General features: G+C 48.6%; 2 protein-coding genes across 2 annotated transcripts in view; one reads left to right on the top strand and one right to left on the bottom strand.

Moving 5' to 3' along the window:
* The first annotated feature begins 478 nt into the window (after positions 1-478).
* LOC132766247 (zinc finger protein 268-like) lies at positions 479-2997 on the top strand. The gene has a single exon (XM_067472615.1). The coding sequence runs from the start codon at positions 879-881 to the stop codon at positions 2913-2915; it is 2037 nt and encodes a 678-aa protein (XP_067328716.1). The 5' UTR covers positions 479-878; the 3' UTR covers positions 2916-2997.
* Positions 2998-9860: 6863 nt separating this feature from the next.
* Positions 9861-21108, bottom strand: part of HAPLN2 (hyaluronan and proteoglycan link protein 2) — a 12246-nt gene continuing 998 nt past the window's right edge. The window contains exons 2-6 of the mRNA XM_067472647.1: positions 20569-20665; positions 18831-19193; positions 15366-15482; positions 12643-12828; positions 9861-10199 (exon numbers count right to left, since the gene is read on the bottom strand). Of these exons, the coding sequence (XP_067328748.1) occupies positions 9880-10199; positions 12643-12828; positions 15366-15482; positions 18831-19193; positions 20569-20659 (1077 nt within the window). The 5' untranslated portion in view covers positions 20660-20665 and the 3' untranslated portion in view covers positions 9861-9879. The remainder of the gene's footprint in view (positions 10200-12642; positions 12829-15365; positions 15483-18830; positions 19194-20568; positions 20666-21108) is intronic.

The following is a 21108-nucleotide window of genomic DNA, read 5'->3' as shown; positions in this document are numbered from 1 at the left end:
CTCTATTAGAATTGCAATGGGTTATTGATTATCCGCGGCGCCTTTGGTGAGTAGGTACGCAACCTCATACTATTGCTCAGCCTCAATGTTTTCGTCACTGGAGTATATTCTCTCCTCCCCCCCCCCCCTTCGTGGGAAACCTCGACCCCACAACCTTCGTCTCAATGAGCCCCCCCCTCCCCAAATAACCTGCTTCTCCTTTGATCTCACCTGTGTTTAAGATCAGTTTTAATCAGTTTTTAATAGGTTTTTAGAATCATTTTCTCGCACATGTAGCCGCCCTTTGTCACTGTGACTATGTTTATGGTAATCTTAAATTGTTAACGTATTCATATGTTTTGTGTAATTATGATGTTGTTGTTTGTTGCATGTGTTTTCGGTTTTATTCTGCTCTAATTTGTTGATTGGGCTTGGCCTCATGTCAGCCGCCCCGAGTCCCCGTTTGGGAGATGGTGGCGGGGTATAAATAAAGATTATCATCATCATCATCATTATCATCATCATCATCATCATCTTCATCTCTGTATGAATTTAATCATGTTTTCCTTTATCTGTTCCATTCTAATAGTTTTTGGTACATTATCTGCAGTGTAGACAATCTCATAGAGGGAATCGTGGGCCACCCTCCCCTCTTTGCAAGGCTCGCTCTTGGTTGGGCAAGTGTTGACGTCCTTCTCAGCAGGCCGAGGCTCTTCTCCATAGGACCGCTCTTTCTTCCTCCCTTCTTCTCCGGCATTGGCTACAGCGCCAAGCGATGGTTCTTATTGTTCAAGGAGAGACTTCTGTGCTCTGCTCCTGATAAGATTTTCCTCTCCTTTCTCTGGCAGGTAACCTCTGAAGGAACCTTGAGAAGAACACTTCCCACACAGGAGAGAAGCATGGAATGTGGAAAGAGCTTCAGTCAGAGTGGAGAACTGCGTACCCATCAAAGTACCCACACAGGGGAGAAGCCACATACATGCATGGAATGTGGAAAGAGCTTCAGTCAGAGTGGAAAACTGCGCTCCCATCAAAGGACCCACACAGGGGAGAAGCCACATATATGCATGGAATGTGGAAAGAGCTGCAGTCGGAGTGGAAAACTGCGCTCCCATCAAAGTACCCACACAGGGGAGAAGCCACATACATGCATGGAATGTGGAAAGAGCTGCAGTCGGAGTGGAAAACTGCGCTCCCATCAAAGGACCCACACAGGGGAGAAGCCACATATATGCATGGAATGTGGAAAGAGCTTCAGTCTGAGTTCACATCTGCATATCCATCAAAGGACCCACACAGGGGAGAAGCCATATAAATGCGTGGAATGTGGAAAGAGCTTTAGTCGGAGTGGAGATCTGCGTATCCATCAAAGAATCCACACAGGGGAGAAGCCATTTAAATGCGTGGAATGTGCAAAGAGCTTCAGTCAGAGTTCACATCTGCGTATCCATCAAAGGACCCACACAGGGGAGAAGCCATATAAATGCATGGAATGTGGAAAGAGCTTTAGTCGGAGTGGAGATCTGCGTATCCATCAAAGAACCCACACAGGGGAGAAGCCATTTAAATGCGTGGAATGTGCAAAGAGCTTCAGTCTGAGTTCACATCTGCGTATCCATCAAAGGACCCACACAGGAGAGAAGCCGTACAAATGTGTGGAATGTGGAAAGAGCTTCACTCGCAGTGGAAAGCTGCGTTCCCATCAAAGAACCCACACAGGGGAGAAGCCATTTAAATGCGTGGAATGTGGAAATAGCTTCAGTCAAAGTGGAGACCTGCGTTCCCATCAAAGGACCCACACAGGGGAGAAGCCACATGAATGCATGGAATGTGGAAAGAGCTTCAGTGAAAGTGGGAATCTCCATTCCCATCAAAGGACCCATACAGGAGAGAAGCCACATAGATGCATGGACTGTGGAAAGAGCTTCAGTCGGAGTGGAGATCTGCGTATCCATCAAAGAACCCACACAGGGGAGAAGCCATTTAAATGCGTGGAATGTGGAAAGAGGTTCAGTGAAAGTGGGACTCTGCGTACCCATCAAAGGACCCACACAGGGGAGAAACCACATACATGCATAGAATGTGGAAAGAGCTTCAGTAAAAGTGGGAATCTCCATTCCCATCAAAGGACCCATACAGGGGAGAAGCCACATAAATGCATGGAATGTGGAAAGAGGTTCAGTGAAAGTGGGACTCTGCGTACCCATCAAAGGACCCACACAGGGGAGAAACCACATACATGCATAGAATGTGGAAAGAGCTTCAGTAAAAGTGGGAATCTCCATTCCCATCAAAGGACCCATACAGGAGAGAAGCCACATAAATGCATGGAATGTGGAAAGAGCTTCAGTCAGAGTGGAGATCTGCGTATCCATCAAAGAACCCACACAGGGGAGAAGCCGTACAAATGTGTGGAATGTGGAAATAGCTTCAGTCACAGTCGACTTCTGCGTATCCATCAAAGAACCCACACAGGGGAGAAGCCGTACAAATGTGTGGAATGTGGAAATAGCTTCAGTCACAGTCGACTTCTGCGTAGCCATCAAAGGACCCACACAGGAGAGAAGCCACATAAATGCGAGGAATGTGGAAAGAGCTTCAGGGAGAGTGTAGATTTGCGTACCCATCAAAGGACCCACACAGGGGAGAAACCACATAAATGCATGGAATGTGGAAAGAGCTTCAGTAAGAGTTGGAATCTGTGTACCCATCAAAGGATCCACACAGGGGAGAAGCCACATAAATGCGTGGAATGTGGAAAGAGCTTCAGTCGCAGTGGGAATCTGCGTACCCATCAAAGGACCCACACAGGAGAGAAGCCACATAAATGCGTGGAATGTGGAAAGAGCTTCAGTCGCAGTGCGATTCTGCGTAGCCATCAAAGGAGCCACACAAGGGAAGATGCATCAGACAGCAAAGAGCTCACACACATCTAGAGGAGACCTGCCTGTATGTTTCGAAGGGTCCCAGGCAGACAAGACGTTGGGGCCATGGACAGAAAAAGAAGGCTGCCATCTTGCTCTCTATCTGTCATGTGCAGCCGTTTGTGTGGTCTGGCTTGGTTCCTAGCTAGATTTTTGGATTGACTGTATAATTAATGTTATTGTTTTTCATCTGATCTGTATTCATGGTTTTAGGTTGTTGTTATTGTGATATTGCGGCTTCGAATTGCTACCAGTGTTACCCACTCAGAGTCCCCCCTCGGAGGTTGAGAAGAGAGGGGCAGAAATGTTGCCAATAAAGAAATAGAAGTCAGAACTCAAGAGTGTGGATTCCAAGAGATGAGCTACTTTACAAGGCCAGAGGCTGTGACACTGTGACCAGGACTCTGCGGTGTTTTGGGGGTTGGAATGAACTACTTGCCTATGAGACAGTCTGTCCTATTGCTTGGTTCCTAGCTATGTTTTTGGATTACATGAAACTCAAGAGTTTACCTGTATGATCAGCTTCATACAAGATTTGTGAGTAAACTGTTTTGTTGTATTATTCTGGTGTTCTGGAGTTGTTATTTGCTTGCGTGTGTTTGGATTTGGCGAGGCTGTATTGCTTTGAATCAGCGGACGGGCCTAAGAAGGTTTCACGACCTTTGCCTGTGTGGTTCTCCTGCCTCGCTCTTTCTCTCGCGCTCTCAGGGATCCCGTTCGCTTTTCGCAGCACTCTCCTTGATGCCGTGTCTTTGCATATTCAGGCATTCGCATTACAGAAAACTAACAGAGTAGATGTCATAAAGTGCTCCTCCTCCTCCTCTTCCCCATAAACTAGAGCTCATAAAGAGAGGGGGGAGGGGCCATGTTTACTTCTTTCAGGAGGGAGGTCCAGAGGTGGGGAGCGGCCACGGAAAAGACCCCGTCTGTCGTCCCCACCAGCCGCGCTTGAGACGAGGGCGGGACTGAGAGGAGAGCCTCCTCTGCCAACCACAGCGCCCAGGGCGGTGTGTATCCGGAGATGCGGCTTTGTAGAGAGTCCGGTCCCGAACCGTTTGGGGCTTTCTGGGTAACGACCAGCACTTGTCTTTAGCCCAGAAGCAGACAGTGGAGCTGCCCTAAAGTAGGGATTGTCCCTTCCCTGTCCGGTGCTCCAGTCCCTGGCTGCAGATCTTTGGACCCATTGCAGCTTCTGTACTACCTTCAAGGGCAGCCCCACGGAGAGAGCCTTGCAGTAATCCAGCAAAGATGTGTACTACCATGGCCAAATCGGGCGTCTCAAGGTATGGGCGCATTGGCACACAAGTTCTAATTGTGCTCAAGCTTTCGTGGCCACCCCCCCCCCCCCCAATACCTGGGGTTCCAGGGTCAGCGATGAGTCCAGGATCACCCCCATACTGCGAACCAGGGGAGAGTGACTCCGCCCAACACAGGCCGTCACCCCACACCCTGATCCGCCCCCCAACTGACCAGGAGTACCTCTGTTTTGTCTGGACTTACTCTCCACTTGTGAGCTCTCACCCAGTCCATCACTGGTGACAGGCACTGGTTCAGGAGCAGGGTGGCATCCTTGGCTTTGGGTGGAAAGAAGTGATAGAGTTGGGTGTCGTTGGCATACATTGGACACCAAACTCCAAAACTCTGGGTGATCTCTCCCGACGGTTCCCTGTAAATGTTAGATCGCCCGAGGGAGAACCTTCAACCCTGAGGGACACCCCCGGCCAGGGAGTCGAACAGGAGTCCCCACCCCCAGCACCACCACCACCGGGGTCTGATCTCTTTTTTTTTGATAGAGTTAAAATCTGGGTAGATGTGGGGAATGATGCCGTGGATGTGGCGTGTCTGGATTTCAGGAAGGCCTTCTTTGACAAGGTCCCCCATGACCTTCTGGCAAGGAAACTAGTCCAGTGTGCGCGAGGCAAAACTACGGTGAGGTGGATCTGGAATTGGTCAAATGGACGAACCCAGTGGGTGATTCTCCCCAATGCTTCCTCTTCATCCTGGAAAGAAGTGACGAGTGGAGTGCCGCAAGGTTCCCCCCTGGGCCCGGTCCTGTTCAACATCTTTATTAACGACTTAGATGAAGAGCGAGAAGGCAGGATCATCAAGTTTGCAGACGGGACCAAATGGGGAGGGAGAGCCAAGACTCCAGAGGACAGGAGCAGGATTCAAAGGGATCTTGACAGATTAGAGAGAGGATGGGCCAAAACTAACAAAATGAAGTTCAACAGTGACAAATGCAAGAGACTCCACTTGGGCAGGAAAAACAAAATGCAAAGAGACAGAATGGGGGACAATGAGGCCTGGCTCGAGAGCAGGACGTGTGGAAAAGATCTCGGAGTCCTCATGGGGAGGAAGTTAAACATGAGCCAGGATTGTGATGTGGCGGCAAAAAAAGCCAATGGGATTTTGGCCTCTATAGTGTCTAGATCCAGGGAAGTCCTGCTCCCCATGCTCTATTCCGCTTTGGTTAGACCACTTGACCTGGAATATTGTGTCCAATTCTGGGCACCACAATTCAAGAGAGAGATTGACTCTAAGCTGGAATGTGTCCAGAGGAGGGCGACTAAAATGATCAAGGGTCTGGAGAACAAGCCCTATGAGGAGCGGCTTAGGGAACTGGGCATGTTTAGCCTGAAGAAGAGAAGGCTGAGACATGATGAGAGCCATGTATAAATATGTGAGAGGAAGCCACAGGGAGGAGGGAGTAGATCAAGTGTCTGGAGAACAAGCTCTATGAGGAGCGGCTTAAGGAGCTGGGCATGTTTAGCCTGAAGAAGAATAGGCTGAGAGGAGATATGATAGCCATGTATAAATATGTGAGAGGAAGCCACAGGGAGGAGGAGGGAGCAAGCTTGTTTTCTGCTTCCTTGGAGACTACAACAAGCCCTATGAGGAGTGGCTTAAGGAGCTGGGCATGTTTAGCCTGAAGAAGAGAAGGCTGAGAGGAGACATGAGGGAAATGTATAAGTATGTGAGAGGAAGCCACAGGGAGGAGGGAGTAGATCAAGTGTCTGGAGAACAAGCTCTATGAGGAGCGGCTTAGGGAATTGGGCATGTTTAGCCTGAAGAAGAGAAGGCTGAGAGGAGACATGATAGCCATGTATAAATATGTGAGAGGAAGCCACAGGGAGGAGGAGGGAGCAAGCTTGTTTTCTGCCCCCTTGGAGACTAGGACGCTATTATTATTATTATTATTATTATTATTATTATTATTATTACTTTATTTGTACCCCGCTAGCATCTCCCGAAGGACTCGATGCGGCTTACAAAGGCCGAGGCCTCAACACACAATACAACAATACGACACGTAAAGCAAATTAAAAACAGTTAAGCAGTATAAACAACAACAATAAACAATACATCAAGACAGTATAAAAACTGGGCCGGGCCAGAGTAGTGGGTACAAGATTAAAAGTGGTGGTGTGGCAGGAGGTGTGTAGGATTATAAGTAAGTGCAGTGTGCGGTGTGCAGCAATCTTAGTTCTACTAAAGTGCTTCTGGGACTTGGTATTGGAGATTTCCTATTCTGGGAAGGCACATTGGAAAAGCCAGGTCTTCAAGTTCTTTCTAAAGACAGCCAATGTAGGGGCCTGTCTCAGATCTTTGGGGAGGGTGTTCCAGAGGCAAGAGGCCACCACGGAAAAGGCCCTGTCTCATGTCCCCACCAAACGCGCTTGCGACACAGGCGGGATCACAAGCAGGGCCTCTGGATGACCGGAGTGAACATGTGGGTTCGTAGACGGAGATGCGGTCACGCAGGTAGGGTGGTCCCAAACTGTTCAGGGCTTTGCAGGTAAGCACCTGCACCTTAAATTGGGCTCGGAAGATACACGGCAGCCAGTGGAGCTCCTTGAACAGGAGGGTTGACCTCTCTCTGTAAGGAGCCCCGGTTAACATCCTGGCCGCTGCCCGTTGGACCAGTTGGAATTTCCAAGCCATTTTCAAGGGCAGCCCCACGTAGAGCGCATTACAGTAGTCCAGCCTAAAGGTGACCAAGGCATGGACCACCCCGGCCAGATCAGCCTTCGCGAGGTACGGTCGCAGTTGGCGCACGAGTCTCAATTGTGCGAAAGCCCTCCCAGACACCGCTGACGCCTGAGCCTCAAGCATGAGTGATGAGTCCAGGAGGACTCCCAGACTGCGGACCTGTGGCTTCAGGAGGAGTGTAATCCCATCCAGCACAGGTTGCCACCCTATACCCCGGTCAGGTTTGCGATCGACCAGGAGGACCTCTGTCTTGTCGGGATTGATCTTCAGCTTGTTCCTCCTCATCCAGATAGACACAGCAGCCAGGCACTCGTCCAGCACTCGAGAGGCCTCCTTGGAATTGGGTGGAAAAGAGTAGTAGAGTTGTGTGTCATCTGCGTAGAGGTGGCACCCAACTCCAAAACTCCGGATGACCTCTCCCAGCGGTTTCATGTAGATGTTAAAAAGCATGGGAGACAAGATAGAGCCTTGCGGGACCCCACAGGTCAAAGGCTAGGGGTCTGAGCAGGGGTCTCCCAGCTTCACCATCTGGGTTCGTCCCTCCAGGAAGGACCGGAGCCACGACAGAACTGTGCCCCCAAGGCCCATCCCAGAGAGACAACCCAGAAGGATACCATGATCGATGGTATCGAAAGCCGCTGAGATGTCCAAGAGAACCAACAGAGTCACACTCCCCCTGTCCAGCTCTCTGCGGAGGTCATCCACTAAGGCGACCAAGGCTGTCTCGGTGCCGTGACCAGGCCTGACACCAGACTGTGACTGATCTAGATAGTTGATGTCATCCAAAAAACCCTGGAGCTGGGAGGCGACCACCCACTCCAGCACCTTACCCAAGAAAGGGAGGTTGGAGATCGGTCTGTAATTGTTCAGCACCGTGGAGTCAAGGGAAGCCTTTTTGAGGAGTGGACGAACCACAGCTTGTTTCAGGTGAGATGGAAAAAAAACCCTGCTCCAACGATGCATTAATGATCAACACAAACCAATCAACCAACCCCTCCCTGGCCGATTTAATTAGCCAAGACGGGCAAGGGTCCAGAGCCGACGTGGTCGCCCTCACAGCGCCAAGAACCTCCTCCACGGTCTCAGGAAGAACAAGCCTAAAAGAATCCCACAAAGTTGGACAAGCAGATGCCTCAATCACCTCTTCTGGCATTGTGATGAAATTGGAGTCCAGCTCAAGACATATCTGAGCAACTTTGTCTGCAAAATGATGTGCGAACTCACGACCATTGCTGGGTCATCGAAGGTCTTCTCCACCACTGGTGGGTGAAGAAGTTCCCCGACAACCCGAAACAGCTCCAATGATCTGTTTGCTGCAGACGCTATACGGGTGATAGTGAAAGACTCCTTGGCTACCCGTATAGCCACGGAATACGCCTTAAGAGAGGCTGTAGCCCGTGCTTGATCAGACATGTCCCGAGAACTCCTCCATTTGTGCTCTAGCTCCCTTCTCATGTGTTTCAACACGGTCAACTCCTCGGTGAACCAGGGAGATGGCCTGTCTCGACGCAACGAGATGGGGCGTTCGGGAGCGATCGTATCTATCGCCCTGGACATCTCCCTGTTGTAGAGATCGACCAAGGTGTCGACAGAATCGCCAGGCTCCATGGCAGGAAAAAACCCCAAGATTCCTCAGGAAACCGTCTGGATCCATCAGTCTCCTGATGGACCCGCTACAAAAACTAGGTCGAGTGTATGTCCAGATATAACTTGTGAGAGCCCCATGGTGGTCATGGCGGCCATGAAATCCTGAGCTGCTCCAGTCAAAAGGGTCTCAGCATGGATGTTAAAATCTCCCAACACCACCAGGCGCTGGGAGGCCAAGGCCGAATTGGAGACCACTTCTGCTAACTCAGGCAGGGAAACTGCTGGGTCGCGGGGTGAGCGGTACACCAGCAGAAACCCCAAGCTCTCACGGTTTCCCACCTTCAGGTGGACACACTCGAACCCAGGTGATTGCGGAACCGAGCATCTGACCACGGCGATGGATTGCCGATAGACTACTGCGACCCCCCCTCCCCGACCCCCCCCCGGTCTTGCCTGCTGATGCACTCCAAAACCCGGTGGACACAGCTGAGTTAGATTTACTCCTCCCAGCTCGTCCAGCCAGGTCTCGGTGATGCAAGCCAGATCCGCCCTCTCATCCAGGATCAAGTCCTGAATGACCGCGGTCTTTCCATTTACGGATCTGGCATTAATCAGCAAGACCTTAAGGCCAAGGGGTCTGTCATGGAGCCTACCACTTCCTACCTTCTCCAGGGTCGCAAGAACTTTGTTGCGCTTCTCCCTGGGACGTTGGTGACCATCAAATCTCCTCCTCCAGGAAGGATCTAACCTTCCTATACGGAATGTATTTCCTTCAATGCCAAACCTCATTGGCTCTACTGCTGCGCTCAGGAAGCTTCTCATCTGCTACACTGCTGCTACTTTGTTCTCCTGTGAGCATGGAGAGGGGCAAGATGTCTGCAGGGAGATAGATATGCCCTAACCGTCCTATACAGAATGTATTTCTTTCAATGCCAAACCTCACTGGCTCTACTGCTGCGCTCAAGAAGCTTCTCACCTGCTACACTGCTGCTACTTTGTTCTCCTGTGAGCATGGAGAGGGGCAAGATGTCTGCAGGGAGATAGATCGGCCCTAAACTTCCAATACAGAACATATTTCTTTCAATGCCAAACCTCACTGGCTCTACTGCTGCGCTCAAGAAGCTTCTCACCTGCTACACTGGTGCTATTTGGTTCTCCTGTGAGCATGGAGAGAGGCAAGATGTCTGCAGGGAGACAAGTAGTTAGCTAGATAGGCCTTTACTTTCCAAGATAGTAATGCGGTCCATTCCGTAAAGTCTTTGGCAACATCTAAAGTTTGCTGGATGCTCGTTGGCGTAACAACTTAGCAGAGCTTCCGATCTGCTAAACTGTTGCTGCTTCATTCTTCTGTGAGCATGGAGGGAGGCAAGATGTCTGCAGGTAGGTGAGGAAGGAGTGCCTACTTGGGGTGGAAGCAGTAGGCGCCATACTTCCTGCGCAGTCTGCTGGGGAAGCCGAAGCCGCGCAGGGCGGGGTCGTGGACACCCCTGCAATGGGGGGGCCGTGTCTCAGTGGCGACGACGAGGGGGAAGCGGACGCTGCCGTCCTGGAGCCACCCCGCTTTGCAGGCGTCCAGGCGGGAAGAGGAAGAGGAAGCGGGGAAGTGGCCGGCCCCCAGGAGCTGCCCCACTTTGGCCAAGGAAGCCCCCCCTCCCTCCGCACCACAGGCCAGGGACGCCTCCCGGAAGGTGAAGTGGCCACGGATGAAGGAGACACGGCCTGCAATAGAGGAAGAAAAGGAGGAAGGAGGAAGGGGACGAGGAAGGAGGAGAAGGAAGGAAGGGGAAGGGAAGGAGGAAGAGGAAGGGAAGCGAAGGAAGAAGAAGAAGGGAAGGAGAAAGAAAAAGGGGAAGGAGGAAGGGGACGAGGAAGGAGGAGAAGAAAGGAAGGGGAAGGGAAGGAGGAAGAGAAAGGGAAGCAAAGGAAAAAGGGAAGGAAAGGAGAAAGAAAAGGGGGAAGGAAGGAGAGGGAAGAAAAAGGAGAAGGGAAGGGTGAAGGAGAAGAAGGAAGGGAAAGGGAAAGAAGAAAGAAAAAGGAAAGAGAGGGAGGAAAAAGGGAAGGGGAAGAAGAATGCAATGGAAAGGAGAAAGAAATGAAGAATGGGATGGGCACAAAAGGGGAAAGGAAGGAATGAAAAAAGATGAAAAGGAAAGAAAGGAGAAGGGGAAGAGAAGGGGAAAGGGACAGAAAAAAGGAAGGAGAAGGGAACGATGAAGAAGAAGAAGAAAAGAAGGTAAAGGGAAGAAAAAGGAGAAGGGAAGGGAATAAAGAAGAAGAGAATGAAAAGGAGAAAGGGAAGGAGAAAAAGCAGCAAAGGAGAAAGGGAAGGGAATGGTGAGGAAGAAGGGAAGGAAAAAGGAGAAAGGGAAGGAGAAAGAAAAAATGAAGAAGAATGGATTGGGCACGAAAGAGGAAAGGAAAGAATGGTAAAAGATGCGATGGAAGGAAAGGAGCAAAAGAAAAAGGGAACGATGAAGAAGAAATAAAAAGGAATGGTAAACAATGAAAATGAAGGGGAAAGGGGAAGAGAAGATGAAGGAACAGGGAAAAGAAAAGAAAAGAAAGGTGAAGGGAACAATGAAGAAGAAGGGAAGGGAAAAGGAAAGGAGGAAAGAAAAGGGAGAAGGGAAGGGAATGGTGAGGAAGAAGGGAAGGGAAAAGGAGAACGAACAGGAGAAAGAAATGATGAAGAATAGGATGGGCACAAAAGGGAAAAGGAAGGAATTGTGAAAGAAGAAAAGGGAGGAAAGGAGCAAAAGAAAAAGGGAATGGTGAAGAAGAAATGAAAAGGAATGGTAAACAATGAAAATGAAGGAAAGAGGAAAGGGGAAGAGAAGGGGAAGGAACAGGAAAAAGTAAAGAAGAAAGGAAAGGGGAAGGGAACGATGAAGAAAAAGAAAGGAAAGTAAAAGGGAAGAAAAGGGAGAACGGAATGATGATGAAGAAGAAGAGAATGGAAAGGTGAAAGGGAAGGGGAAGAGGAGGGGGAAGGGACAGGAAAAAGGAAGGAAAGTAGAAGGGAATGAAGAAGAAGGGAAGGGGAAAGGAATGCAGAACGAAAGGAGCAAAGGGATGGTGATGAAGAATGGGAAGGGAAATGAAGGGAAGGGAATGATGAAGAAGAAAAGAATGGAAAGGAGAAAGGGAAGGAGAAAAGAAAGCAGCAAAAGAGAAAAGGAAGGGAATGATGAAGAAGGGAAGGGGAAAGGAAAGGAGGAATGGAAAGGAGAGGGAAGGAAAAGGGAAGCAAAGGGAATGGTAAAGAAGAAAGGAAGGGAAAAGGAGAATGAACAGGAGAAAGAAATGATGAAGAAGAATGGGATGGGCACGAAAGGGAAAAGGAAGGAATGGTAAAAGATGAAAAGGAAGGAAAGGGGAAAGGGAAGTGGAAGAGAAGGGGGAAGGAACAGGAAAAAGATAAGAAGAAAGGAAAGAAGAAGGGAACGATGAAGAAGAAGAAGAAAAGAAGGTAAAGGGAAGAAAAAGGAGAAGGTAAGGGAATGAAGAGGAGAAAGGGAAGGGAATGGTGAAGAAGAAGGGAAGAGGAAAGGAAAGGGAAAGGAAGGAGAGGGAAGAAAAAGGAGGAAGGGAAGGTAATGGTGAATGGAATGAAAAGGAGAAAGGGAAGGAGAAAGAAAAGATGAAGAAGAATGGATTGGCACGAAAGGGGAAAGGAAAGAATGGTAAAAGATGAGATGGAAGGAAAGGAGCAAAAGAAAAAGGGAATGGTGAAGAAGAACAAAAAGGAAGGGTAAACGATGAAAAGGAAGAAAGGGAAGGAAAAGAGAAGGGGAAAGGAAAAAGGAAAGGAGAAGGGAATGATGAAGAAAAAAGGGAAGGGAAAAGGAATGGAGAAGGAAAGGAGCAAAGGGGTGGTGACAAAGAATGGGGGGGGGGAGACCAAGGAAAAGGAAGGGAAGGAAGGAAAAGTGAAAACATCAAAAGAAAAGAAAGTAGCAAAGGAATGGTGAAGAACAGAAAGGGGAGGATAAGGGCATGAGGATGGTGATGAAGAAGAAGGGAATGGAAAAGGGAGGGGAAAGGAGAGGGAAGAGGGAAGGAAAGAAAACAAAAGTTGCAAAGGAAATACAGAAGGCAAAGAAGCCTCCCCCCCCCCCCCCGCTCTCCCCCAATCAATAAGAACAGGAAGCTGCTTGCCTACCTGTGACGGCGGAGGTGAAGCAGAAGGCGTCGAAGCAGTCCCGCTGGGGGTCCCTGTGGGCGTAGGTGCGGATCCCTGGGGGGAGGGAGCGCCCCCCACAGGGCTCTCGGGGCCGGACGATGGGGTAGTGGACGCCCCCCTCCAGGACCCACCCCGCGTTGCACCAGTCCAGCCCTTCGCTCCAGGCTGAGAGGGAAAGAGAGACAGGAAGGGCGTTGGGAAGGGTTCCCGCAAGGCAATGCGGCCACAATGAAGGTTATCAAAGGCTTTTTCGCCATCTAAAAGAAGATGCGGAGAGGTCCAAACGCCTTTGTAGAAATCCTGAAAAGAGATCTAGTAGGCTTGGGCGGTTTCATTCGTTAATTTCGTAATTCGTTATTAATTCGTATTTAAATTAGCTTACACTCCAATATTGAGCCATGCAGGAATAGTGTGAGGAGTAAATTAGATTCGAAACAATTTTTTCAATTTATTTCGTAATTATTTCGTTATTATTTCGAAATTATTTCATAATTATTTCATAATTATTTTCGCATGTCTGGTGCAAGTTTTATAGTTGTTTGTTTTATCACACCAACAGTCAACAACAGGGAGAGGGAAGCTTCAGAAGTTCCCCATGTCCCATTTGGAAGTTTTTTTAGCATATTGCGCAATTGCATCCGCCATTAACGAATTGATTCGTAGTTTTACGAAATTTCGTAAATTTCGAAATTTTTAAAAGCAAAATTTTGGAATTCTTAAAAAAAACGAAATGCGATGGACCCCTAAAAACGAAGCGAGTTTAGAAACAAATTTTTCCGTTGTTACCCAGGCCTAAGATCTAGGCACGGGACAACTCCAGCCCTTCCTCCACGTGAGCTATTTTGGACTCCAACTCCCAAACTTCCAGTTCAGTTCACCATATGATGCTTTGGTTTCACCTTTGGTTCACTATTATGCTTTGGTTTCACCTTTGGTTCACTATGGTGCTTTAGTGTTAGTTCGAGTTCATTCTGTTATAGGGTTGAGTTGGGTTCACTATGATGCATTCAGTTCACTATGACCCCTTCCACACAGCCACATAAAATCCACATTGAACTGGGTTATACTGCAGTGTGGACTCAGATAACCCAGTTCAAAGCAGATAGTGTGGATTATCCGCCCTGATATTCTGGGTTATATGGCTGTGTGGAAGCGGCCATGGAGGCGCAATGGGTTAAACCCTTGTGCTGCTGAACTGCTGACCTAAAGGTCGGCAGTTCAAATCCATGAGATGGAGTGAGCTCCCATCTGTCTGCTCCAGCTCCTGTTAAACTAGCAGTTCGAAAACATCTACATGTGAGTAGATAAATAGATACCACTTATGTGGGAAAAGGCAAAGAGACATTCCAAGCAGTTCACAGCGATGCTTTGGTTTGAATATGAGTTCACTATGATGGTTTAGTTTCACTTTCAGGTGGACTGAAACCAAAGCATCATAGTGAACTGAAAGCAAAACTAAACATCACAGTGAACGTAAAGTGAAACCCTAGTGAACCCAGATCCAAACTAAAGCAGCATAATGACAAAAAAGTGAAACTAAACCACCCTACTGAATCCAAATCCAAACTAAAACAGCATAGTGAATGGAAAGTGAAACTAAACCACCATAGTGAGCTCAAAGCCAAGCGAAAGCAGCATAGTGAACTGAAAGTGAAACTAAACCACAGTAGTGAACCCAAATCCAAACTAAAGCAGCATAGTGAACTGAGAAACTAAACCACCATAGTGAGCTCAAAGCCAAGCCAAAGCAGATAGTGAACTGAAAGTGAAACTAAGCCGTGATAGTGAAAGCCAAAGCACTGCAAAAAAAACCTAAAGTGAACCCAAAGTATCCTAGTAACCTGAAAGTAAAACAAAACCATCACAGTGAAGTGGTGGCATCATAGTGAACTGAAAGTGAACCAAAAATATCATAATGAACTCAAATAAACTAAAGCATCATAGTGAACTGAAAGCAAAACTAAACCATGATAGTGAATTTAAAGTCAAACCACTCTAGTGAACCCAAATCTAAAGCACTGTAGTGAACTGAAAGTGAAACCAAAGCAGCATAGTGAACTGGAAGCAAAACTAGACATCACAGTGAACATAAAGTGAAACTAAACCACTCTAGTGAACCCAAATCCAAAGCACTGCAGTCAATTGAAAGTGAAACCAAAGCAGCATAGTGAACTGAAAGTGAAACTAAACCACCATAGTGAGCTCAAAGCCAAACCAAAGCATCATAATGAACGGAAAGTGAGTGACTCCAAACCATCACAGTGGACTGGAAGTGAAACCAAAAGATCATAAAAGTGAAACTACACCATAATAGTGAACTGAAAGCCAAAGCACTGCAGAGAACCCAAAGTGAACCCAAAGTATCATAGTAACCTCAAAAGTGAAATGGAACCACCACATTGAACTAGATAGATAGATAGATAGATAGATAGATAGATAGATAGATAAACAGACGGGTAGATATGTAGGTAGGTAGACAGACGGAGAGACGAACGGCTGGAAAGGTCGATTGACTTTCACTTCCAGCTCACTATTATGTTTTGGTTGCACTTTCAGTTCACTTTGATAGTTCATTTTCACGTTCAGTTCACTTCAACACAATTTTGGGAGTTGAAGTCCAAAACAACACGGTAGGGAGGGCTGACATTGGACCACACCTGTAATGGGGCCTCACCTGTCCCTCAGGTGTGTCTAGTATTTACCTTTCTGGAGCTGCTCGTAGGTGGCCAGGCGGGCGTCCTGCTCCTGGCAGGCCTTCTTGGCATCCAAATAGTTGAACTTGTAGCGGCCTTCGCTGGATTGGTAAGGGAAGACCACACCTGGGGAAGAGGAGCATCATTATTCTTATGATGACGTGGCTGAACTACAATTCCCAGAACCGCGGGTGAATCCTCCCCAAACCAGGTCTGTATGCACAGTTGGCCATGTTGGGTCTGCGTGGCAAGTGTGGTCCAGATTGGCCATCATCTGGGGTGAGTGCTCCCTGGATGCAGGTGAACTACACCTCCCAAAATCAAGGTCATTTCCCCCAACCCCTGCAATATGTCCTGGTAGGCATGGGTCTTCTCTGTGCCAAGTTTGGTCCTGGTCCATTGTTGGTGGGGGTCACAGTTTCTCTGGGTGCAGGTGATGTACAACTTCCACGTCTGTTATTGGTGGGGTTCAGAGGGTGAACTACAACTCCCATGCAGGTGGACCATTTCCCCCCAACCCCTCCAGTATGTTCTGTTGGCCTTCAAGGTTCTGGGGCCACGTGTGTTCCTGATCCACCACTGGGTGCTTCTGAATGCTCTCTGGGTGCAGGGTGAACTACAACTCCCATGTGGGTGGGTTAGTCCTCCCTCAAAAAACTCTAGTAGGTTCTGTTGGTCACCTGGATTCTGTGTACCATGTTTGGTCCAGATCCGTCATTGGTGGGGTTCAGAGTGCTCTGGGTCCAGTGTGAACTACAACTCCCATGCAGGTGGACCATTTCCCTCCAACTCCTCCAATACGTTCTGTTGGCCTTCAGGGTTCTGTATGCTACGTGTGTTCTTGATCCGCCATTGCGGACTTCTGAATGCTCTCTGGGTGCAGGGTGAACTACAATTCCCACATGGGTGGGTCGGTTCCCCAAACCCCTCCAGTATGTTCTGCTGGTCATTTGGGTTTTGTGTCCCAAGTTTGGTCCAGGCCCATCATTCATGGGGATCACAGGAGTCTGTGGAAGATACTGCAAATCCCATCATCTGTGGTCCATCCTCCCCTAACCCTCACCAAGACATAAAATGCGCCATAGGGAGTATGTGTGCCAAATTTGGTCCAGGTGCATCATTTGTGAGGGTTGTAGTGGTTGTGACGACGCGGGTGGCGCCACCTGTGTGTAGAACTTTAAAGTGCAAATGTTTAATCTGTATAGCATGCCCATACTTGCTTACTTTGTAAATGTATAGTTGGATTGATTGGTTATTTATAGCTGTCAATCAGTGTTGTTTGCACCAGTTATATTGCTTCCTCAGCTCAATTGCTTGGCTCCACCTCTTCCTGGGGAAGGGGGCAGGGCTTTCTTTTCCATTCTACCATCAAACTTTCTATCAGATAGACGTGAGACAGAGACTTGGCTCTAAAGCCCTTAATTAAGTTACCTCTCATCACCAATTCTAAGGTTTTCAGCCTTGGGACCATGTCCAGATCGCCCTGGACAACGTTGAGGAGACGCAAGCGCCTTCAAACCGGTCCTTTGGCATCAAAAGGAAGACTCTGTGCCTTCAACATAGGCCATTGGACTGGGGGTTGTGTTTGTTCTGACCTTCACAGCCATTGAGAAAAGAGCGAACAGGAAAAGCTTCTCCTTGGACCCAAGACAACCAGAGACTGTAATGTATATTTCCTTTAAGCCCTTTGAAACATCCAGCTTATTGCCTTAAAGGGATAACTCTTTGTGAACAATAAAAACCTATTTTGACTTATCTACAGTGTTTTGGTCCTTGGGAGTTCCAGTTTCCTAAAGGAGAGCAAGAAGCAATCCCCTGAGGGAAAGATGTCACGTCTATGTCTCTTTCACCAAGAGCCCCCAGGCGCGACGGCATAGTGGTTTCTGGAAGTGAGTGAAGATACTGCAAATCCCATCGTCCCTGGTCCATCCTCCCCCAACCGTCAACAGGACAAAAAGTGCGTCATGAGGGGGGAGGGGGTGTCTGTGTGGTCCTGGTCTGAGGGTCATAGTGATCTCTGGAAGTGAGCGAAGGTTCTGCAAGTCCCATAATACATGGAAAGCTTGGTCCAGATCCATCGTTGGTTGGGTTCACAGTGCTCTCTGGATGTGGTGAACTACAACTCAGTCATGGTGAATTCTTTCCAAACTTCTTGTTCAGTTGCTGATCAATTGCTGTTTCACTTTTATTGTGTGTATACAGGGGCGGCTCGTCCATTACGCGAAGTAAGCGGTCGCAGAACACTTTTTTTTTTTGCCAGGGGCGCAGAGGCGCCTCTGTAAATGCCCCTCGACTGCCACTTGAGGATGAGTGCCCCCTCAGATCACAACAGCCCTAGCAGTCCGGGGGGAGCCTCGGCTTTCTTGCCTTGCTGCCGGGCGAATGTCTTCCCAAAGGGGCCGGGCCCTTGACCCTCGCCTCGCCCCTCTCGTTCCTGTTCCACCTGGTCACCGGGTGCGCGAGCAGAGCCGGCGCTCAATCGTTCTCCGCGTTCGATCCCTTCCCCATGACCGGCTCCCTTTCCCGATCCCCCTGCGCTCCACCCACCTCCTCTCCTCTCCCCAATCCGCGGGTGGGCCAAAGGGCGGAGCCGCCACACCTGCCCCACATCAGGTCCGGAGGCGTGTCTGAAGACCCCAGCGTGTGCACCAAAAGTCACCTCTTCTGACTTTCTCTTCAGCCATTGGGACCGAGAGAGACAGAGAGAGAGACCCTTCAGCTGGAGTATCTCCCACCTCCGCTCCCTCCTTTGACTCTCCACCTACCAAAGAGTCGCCTCTTCTGACTTTCTCTTCAGCCATTGGGACCAAGAGAGAGAGAGAGAGAGAGAGAGAGAGAGCCCCTCCGGCTGGAGGTATCTCCCACCTCCGCTCCCTCCTTTGTTTTTGCGCCTACCTTCAGGAAAGGTGGGCATCTCCACCTCTCTCTCTCTCTCTCTCTCTCTCTCTCGGTCCCAATGGCTGAGGAGGAAGTCAGGAGAAGAGGTGACTTTTGGTGCACACGCCGGGGTCTTCAGGCACGCCTCCGGACCCAAAGCGGGTCAGGCAAGGGAGCAAGTGCGGCAAGTGTCGTTACTGGGATGTATAGTTCACCTACAATCAAAGAGCATTCTGAACTCCACCAATGATGGAATTGAACCAAATATGGCACACAGAACTCCCACGACAAACAGAAAATATATATCAATGATTGGTTGGGGGGGGGGGGGGTCCAAAATACTATTTGCTTACCGTTGAAAATTACCTAGGGCAGCCTCTGTGTGTATATACATTATATTATATAATTATATAATACTATCCAATGGAGCATCTGAGCAACAGTGTTGTGCCTCTGCTTGGAGTCTGTCTGCCGATCTTCTTGCAGCAGCTGCGGATGCAATCTATTGTTCCGCCTGCTTCCTTGCAGAGTATACACTTATTATTATTATTATTATTGTTATTATTGTTATTATTATTCCTCTCTCTCTTCTCTCACCTTCCAGCTGGAGGTCCAGGGCGATGCTCTCGTCCTCCAGGCCGCTGACCACTTGGCATCGGAACCGCCCCTCGTCCTCCAAGGCCACCGGCCCGAGGGTCAACGAGGCATCCCGAGGGTCCCTTCCCACAAGCCGGGCCCGACTGCCCAGTGGCCCGTAGGTCTTGTGCCGGACCCCGTCCCAGACCAGGATGACCACCTCTAGGAAGGCCGCGGCCTCCACCCGGCTCCAACGCACCCTTCCTCCTGGGGGCAGATCAGCCGCCAGCAGGCAGGGCAGCAGCGCCACCGACCCCCGGCGGACCCTCACCCACGGGGTGGTCGGCGGGCGGAGGAAGCGGAGCAGCAGCGGAGCAGCCGGGGCTAAGTGAGGAAGAAGAGGAAGAAGAAGATGGTCACTCGGGGTGGTAATCTCTCGGGAGGGATTGGGTGGGCAGAAGAGGGTCAGTCTGGATGGCCTCTAGAGGACGCTCCCAACACTATGGGTCTAGTATTATTAGGGGTTGGACTCAATGGCCTTTAGAGGCTCCTTCTAACGCTATGACTCTACTATTATTATTGTTATTATTATTATTATGTGAAACAGAAACTGGATGGTCATTGGGGTCTCTTCAAACACTAGGATTTATGGTTATATCAGTAGTAGTAGTAGTAGTAGTAGTAGTTTATTCGTTCAGTCGCTTCCAACTCTTCGTGACCTCATGAACCAGCCCACGCCAGAGCTTCCTGTAGTAGTAGTAGTAGTAGTAGTAGCGGTATATTTTTAGGGGTTGGACTGGATGACCTTTAGGGGTCCCTCCCAACTCTAGGATTCTATGGCTCTATTATTATTATTATTATTATTATTATTATTATTATTATTGAGCAGAAACTGGATGGTCATCTGTTGGGAGGGATCCAGTAGCATATTTGTTTGATGGCAGAAAGAAGGGGGTTGGACTGGATGACCATTAGGGCTCCCTCCCAACCCTAGGATTCTATGACTCTATTATTATTACTATTATTATTATTATTATTATTATTATTGAGCAGAAACTGGATGGTCATCTGTTAGGAGGGATTCAATGGCGTTTTCCTTTGGTGGCGGAAAGAATTGGGTTGGACTGGATGGTCTTTAGGGTTCCCTCCCAACTCTAGGATTCTTTGGCTCTATTATTATTATTATTATTATTATTATTATTATTATTATTGAGCAGAAACTGGATGGTCATCTGTTGGGAAAGAAGGGGGTTGGACTGGATGACCTTTAGAGGCCCCTCCCAATTCTAGGATTCTATAGCTCTGTTATTATTATTATTATTATTATTATTATTATTATTATTGAGCAGAAACTGGATGGTCATCTCTTGGGAGGGATCCAGTGGCGTTTTCGTTTGGTGGTGGAAAGAAGGGGGTTGGCCTGGATGACCTTTAGAGCTCCCTCCCAACCCTAGGATTCTATGGCTCTATTATTATTATTATTATTATTATTATTAATATTATTGAGCAGAAACTGGATGGTCATCTGTTGGGAGGGATCCAGTGGTGATTTTGTTTGGTGGCAGAAAGAATTGGGTTGGACTGGATGACCTTTAGGGGTCCCTCCCAACTCTAGGACTCTATTATTATTATTATTATTATTATTATTATTATTGAGCAGAAACTGGACGATCATCTGTTGGGAGTGTTTTTGTTTGGTGGCGGAAAGAAGGGGTTGGACTGGATGACCTTTGGGGTCCCCTTCCCACTGGATACCTACCGGGGTTCCTGGTGGGCCTTTGATAGATGGCGGACCCTTTGGGAAGAAGAAGAGGAAGAAGAGCCCAGGAAGCGAGGAAGAGGAAGAGCATGCTGGCCTGGAAGAACAACAACAACAACAATCATCATCATCACCATCACCACCATCACCATCATCACCATCACCATCATCATCACCATCACCATCATCATCACATCACCATCATCACCATCATCAGCATAATTATCACCATCACCATCATCATCATCCTCATCACCATCATCATCATCCTCATCACTATCACCTTCATCACCATCATCATCACCTCATCACCATCATCATCACCATCACCATCATCACCATCACTATCATCATCCTCATCACTATCACCATCATCACAATCATCATCACCATCATCATCACCATCATCATCATCCTCATCACCATCATCACCATCATCATCATCATCACCATCACTATAATCATCATCACCATCACCATCATCATCACATCATCAGCATCATTATCACCACCACCACCATCATCCCCATCCCCATCACC

This window comes from Anolis sagrei, chromosome 12, assembly GCF_037176765.1.
Source record: "Anolis sagrei isolate rAnoSag1 chromosome 12, rAnoSag1.mat, whole genome shotgun sequence".
Classification (NCBI taxonomy): domain Eukaryota; kingdom Metazoa; phylum Chordata; class Lepidosauria; order Squamata; family Dactyloidae; genus Anolis; species Anolis sagrei.
This window is presented reverse-complemented; position numbering and strand designations above follow the sequence as displayed.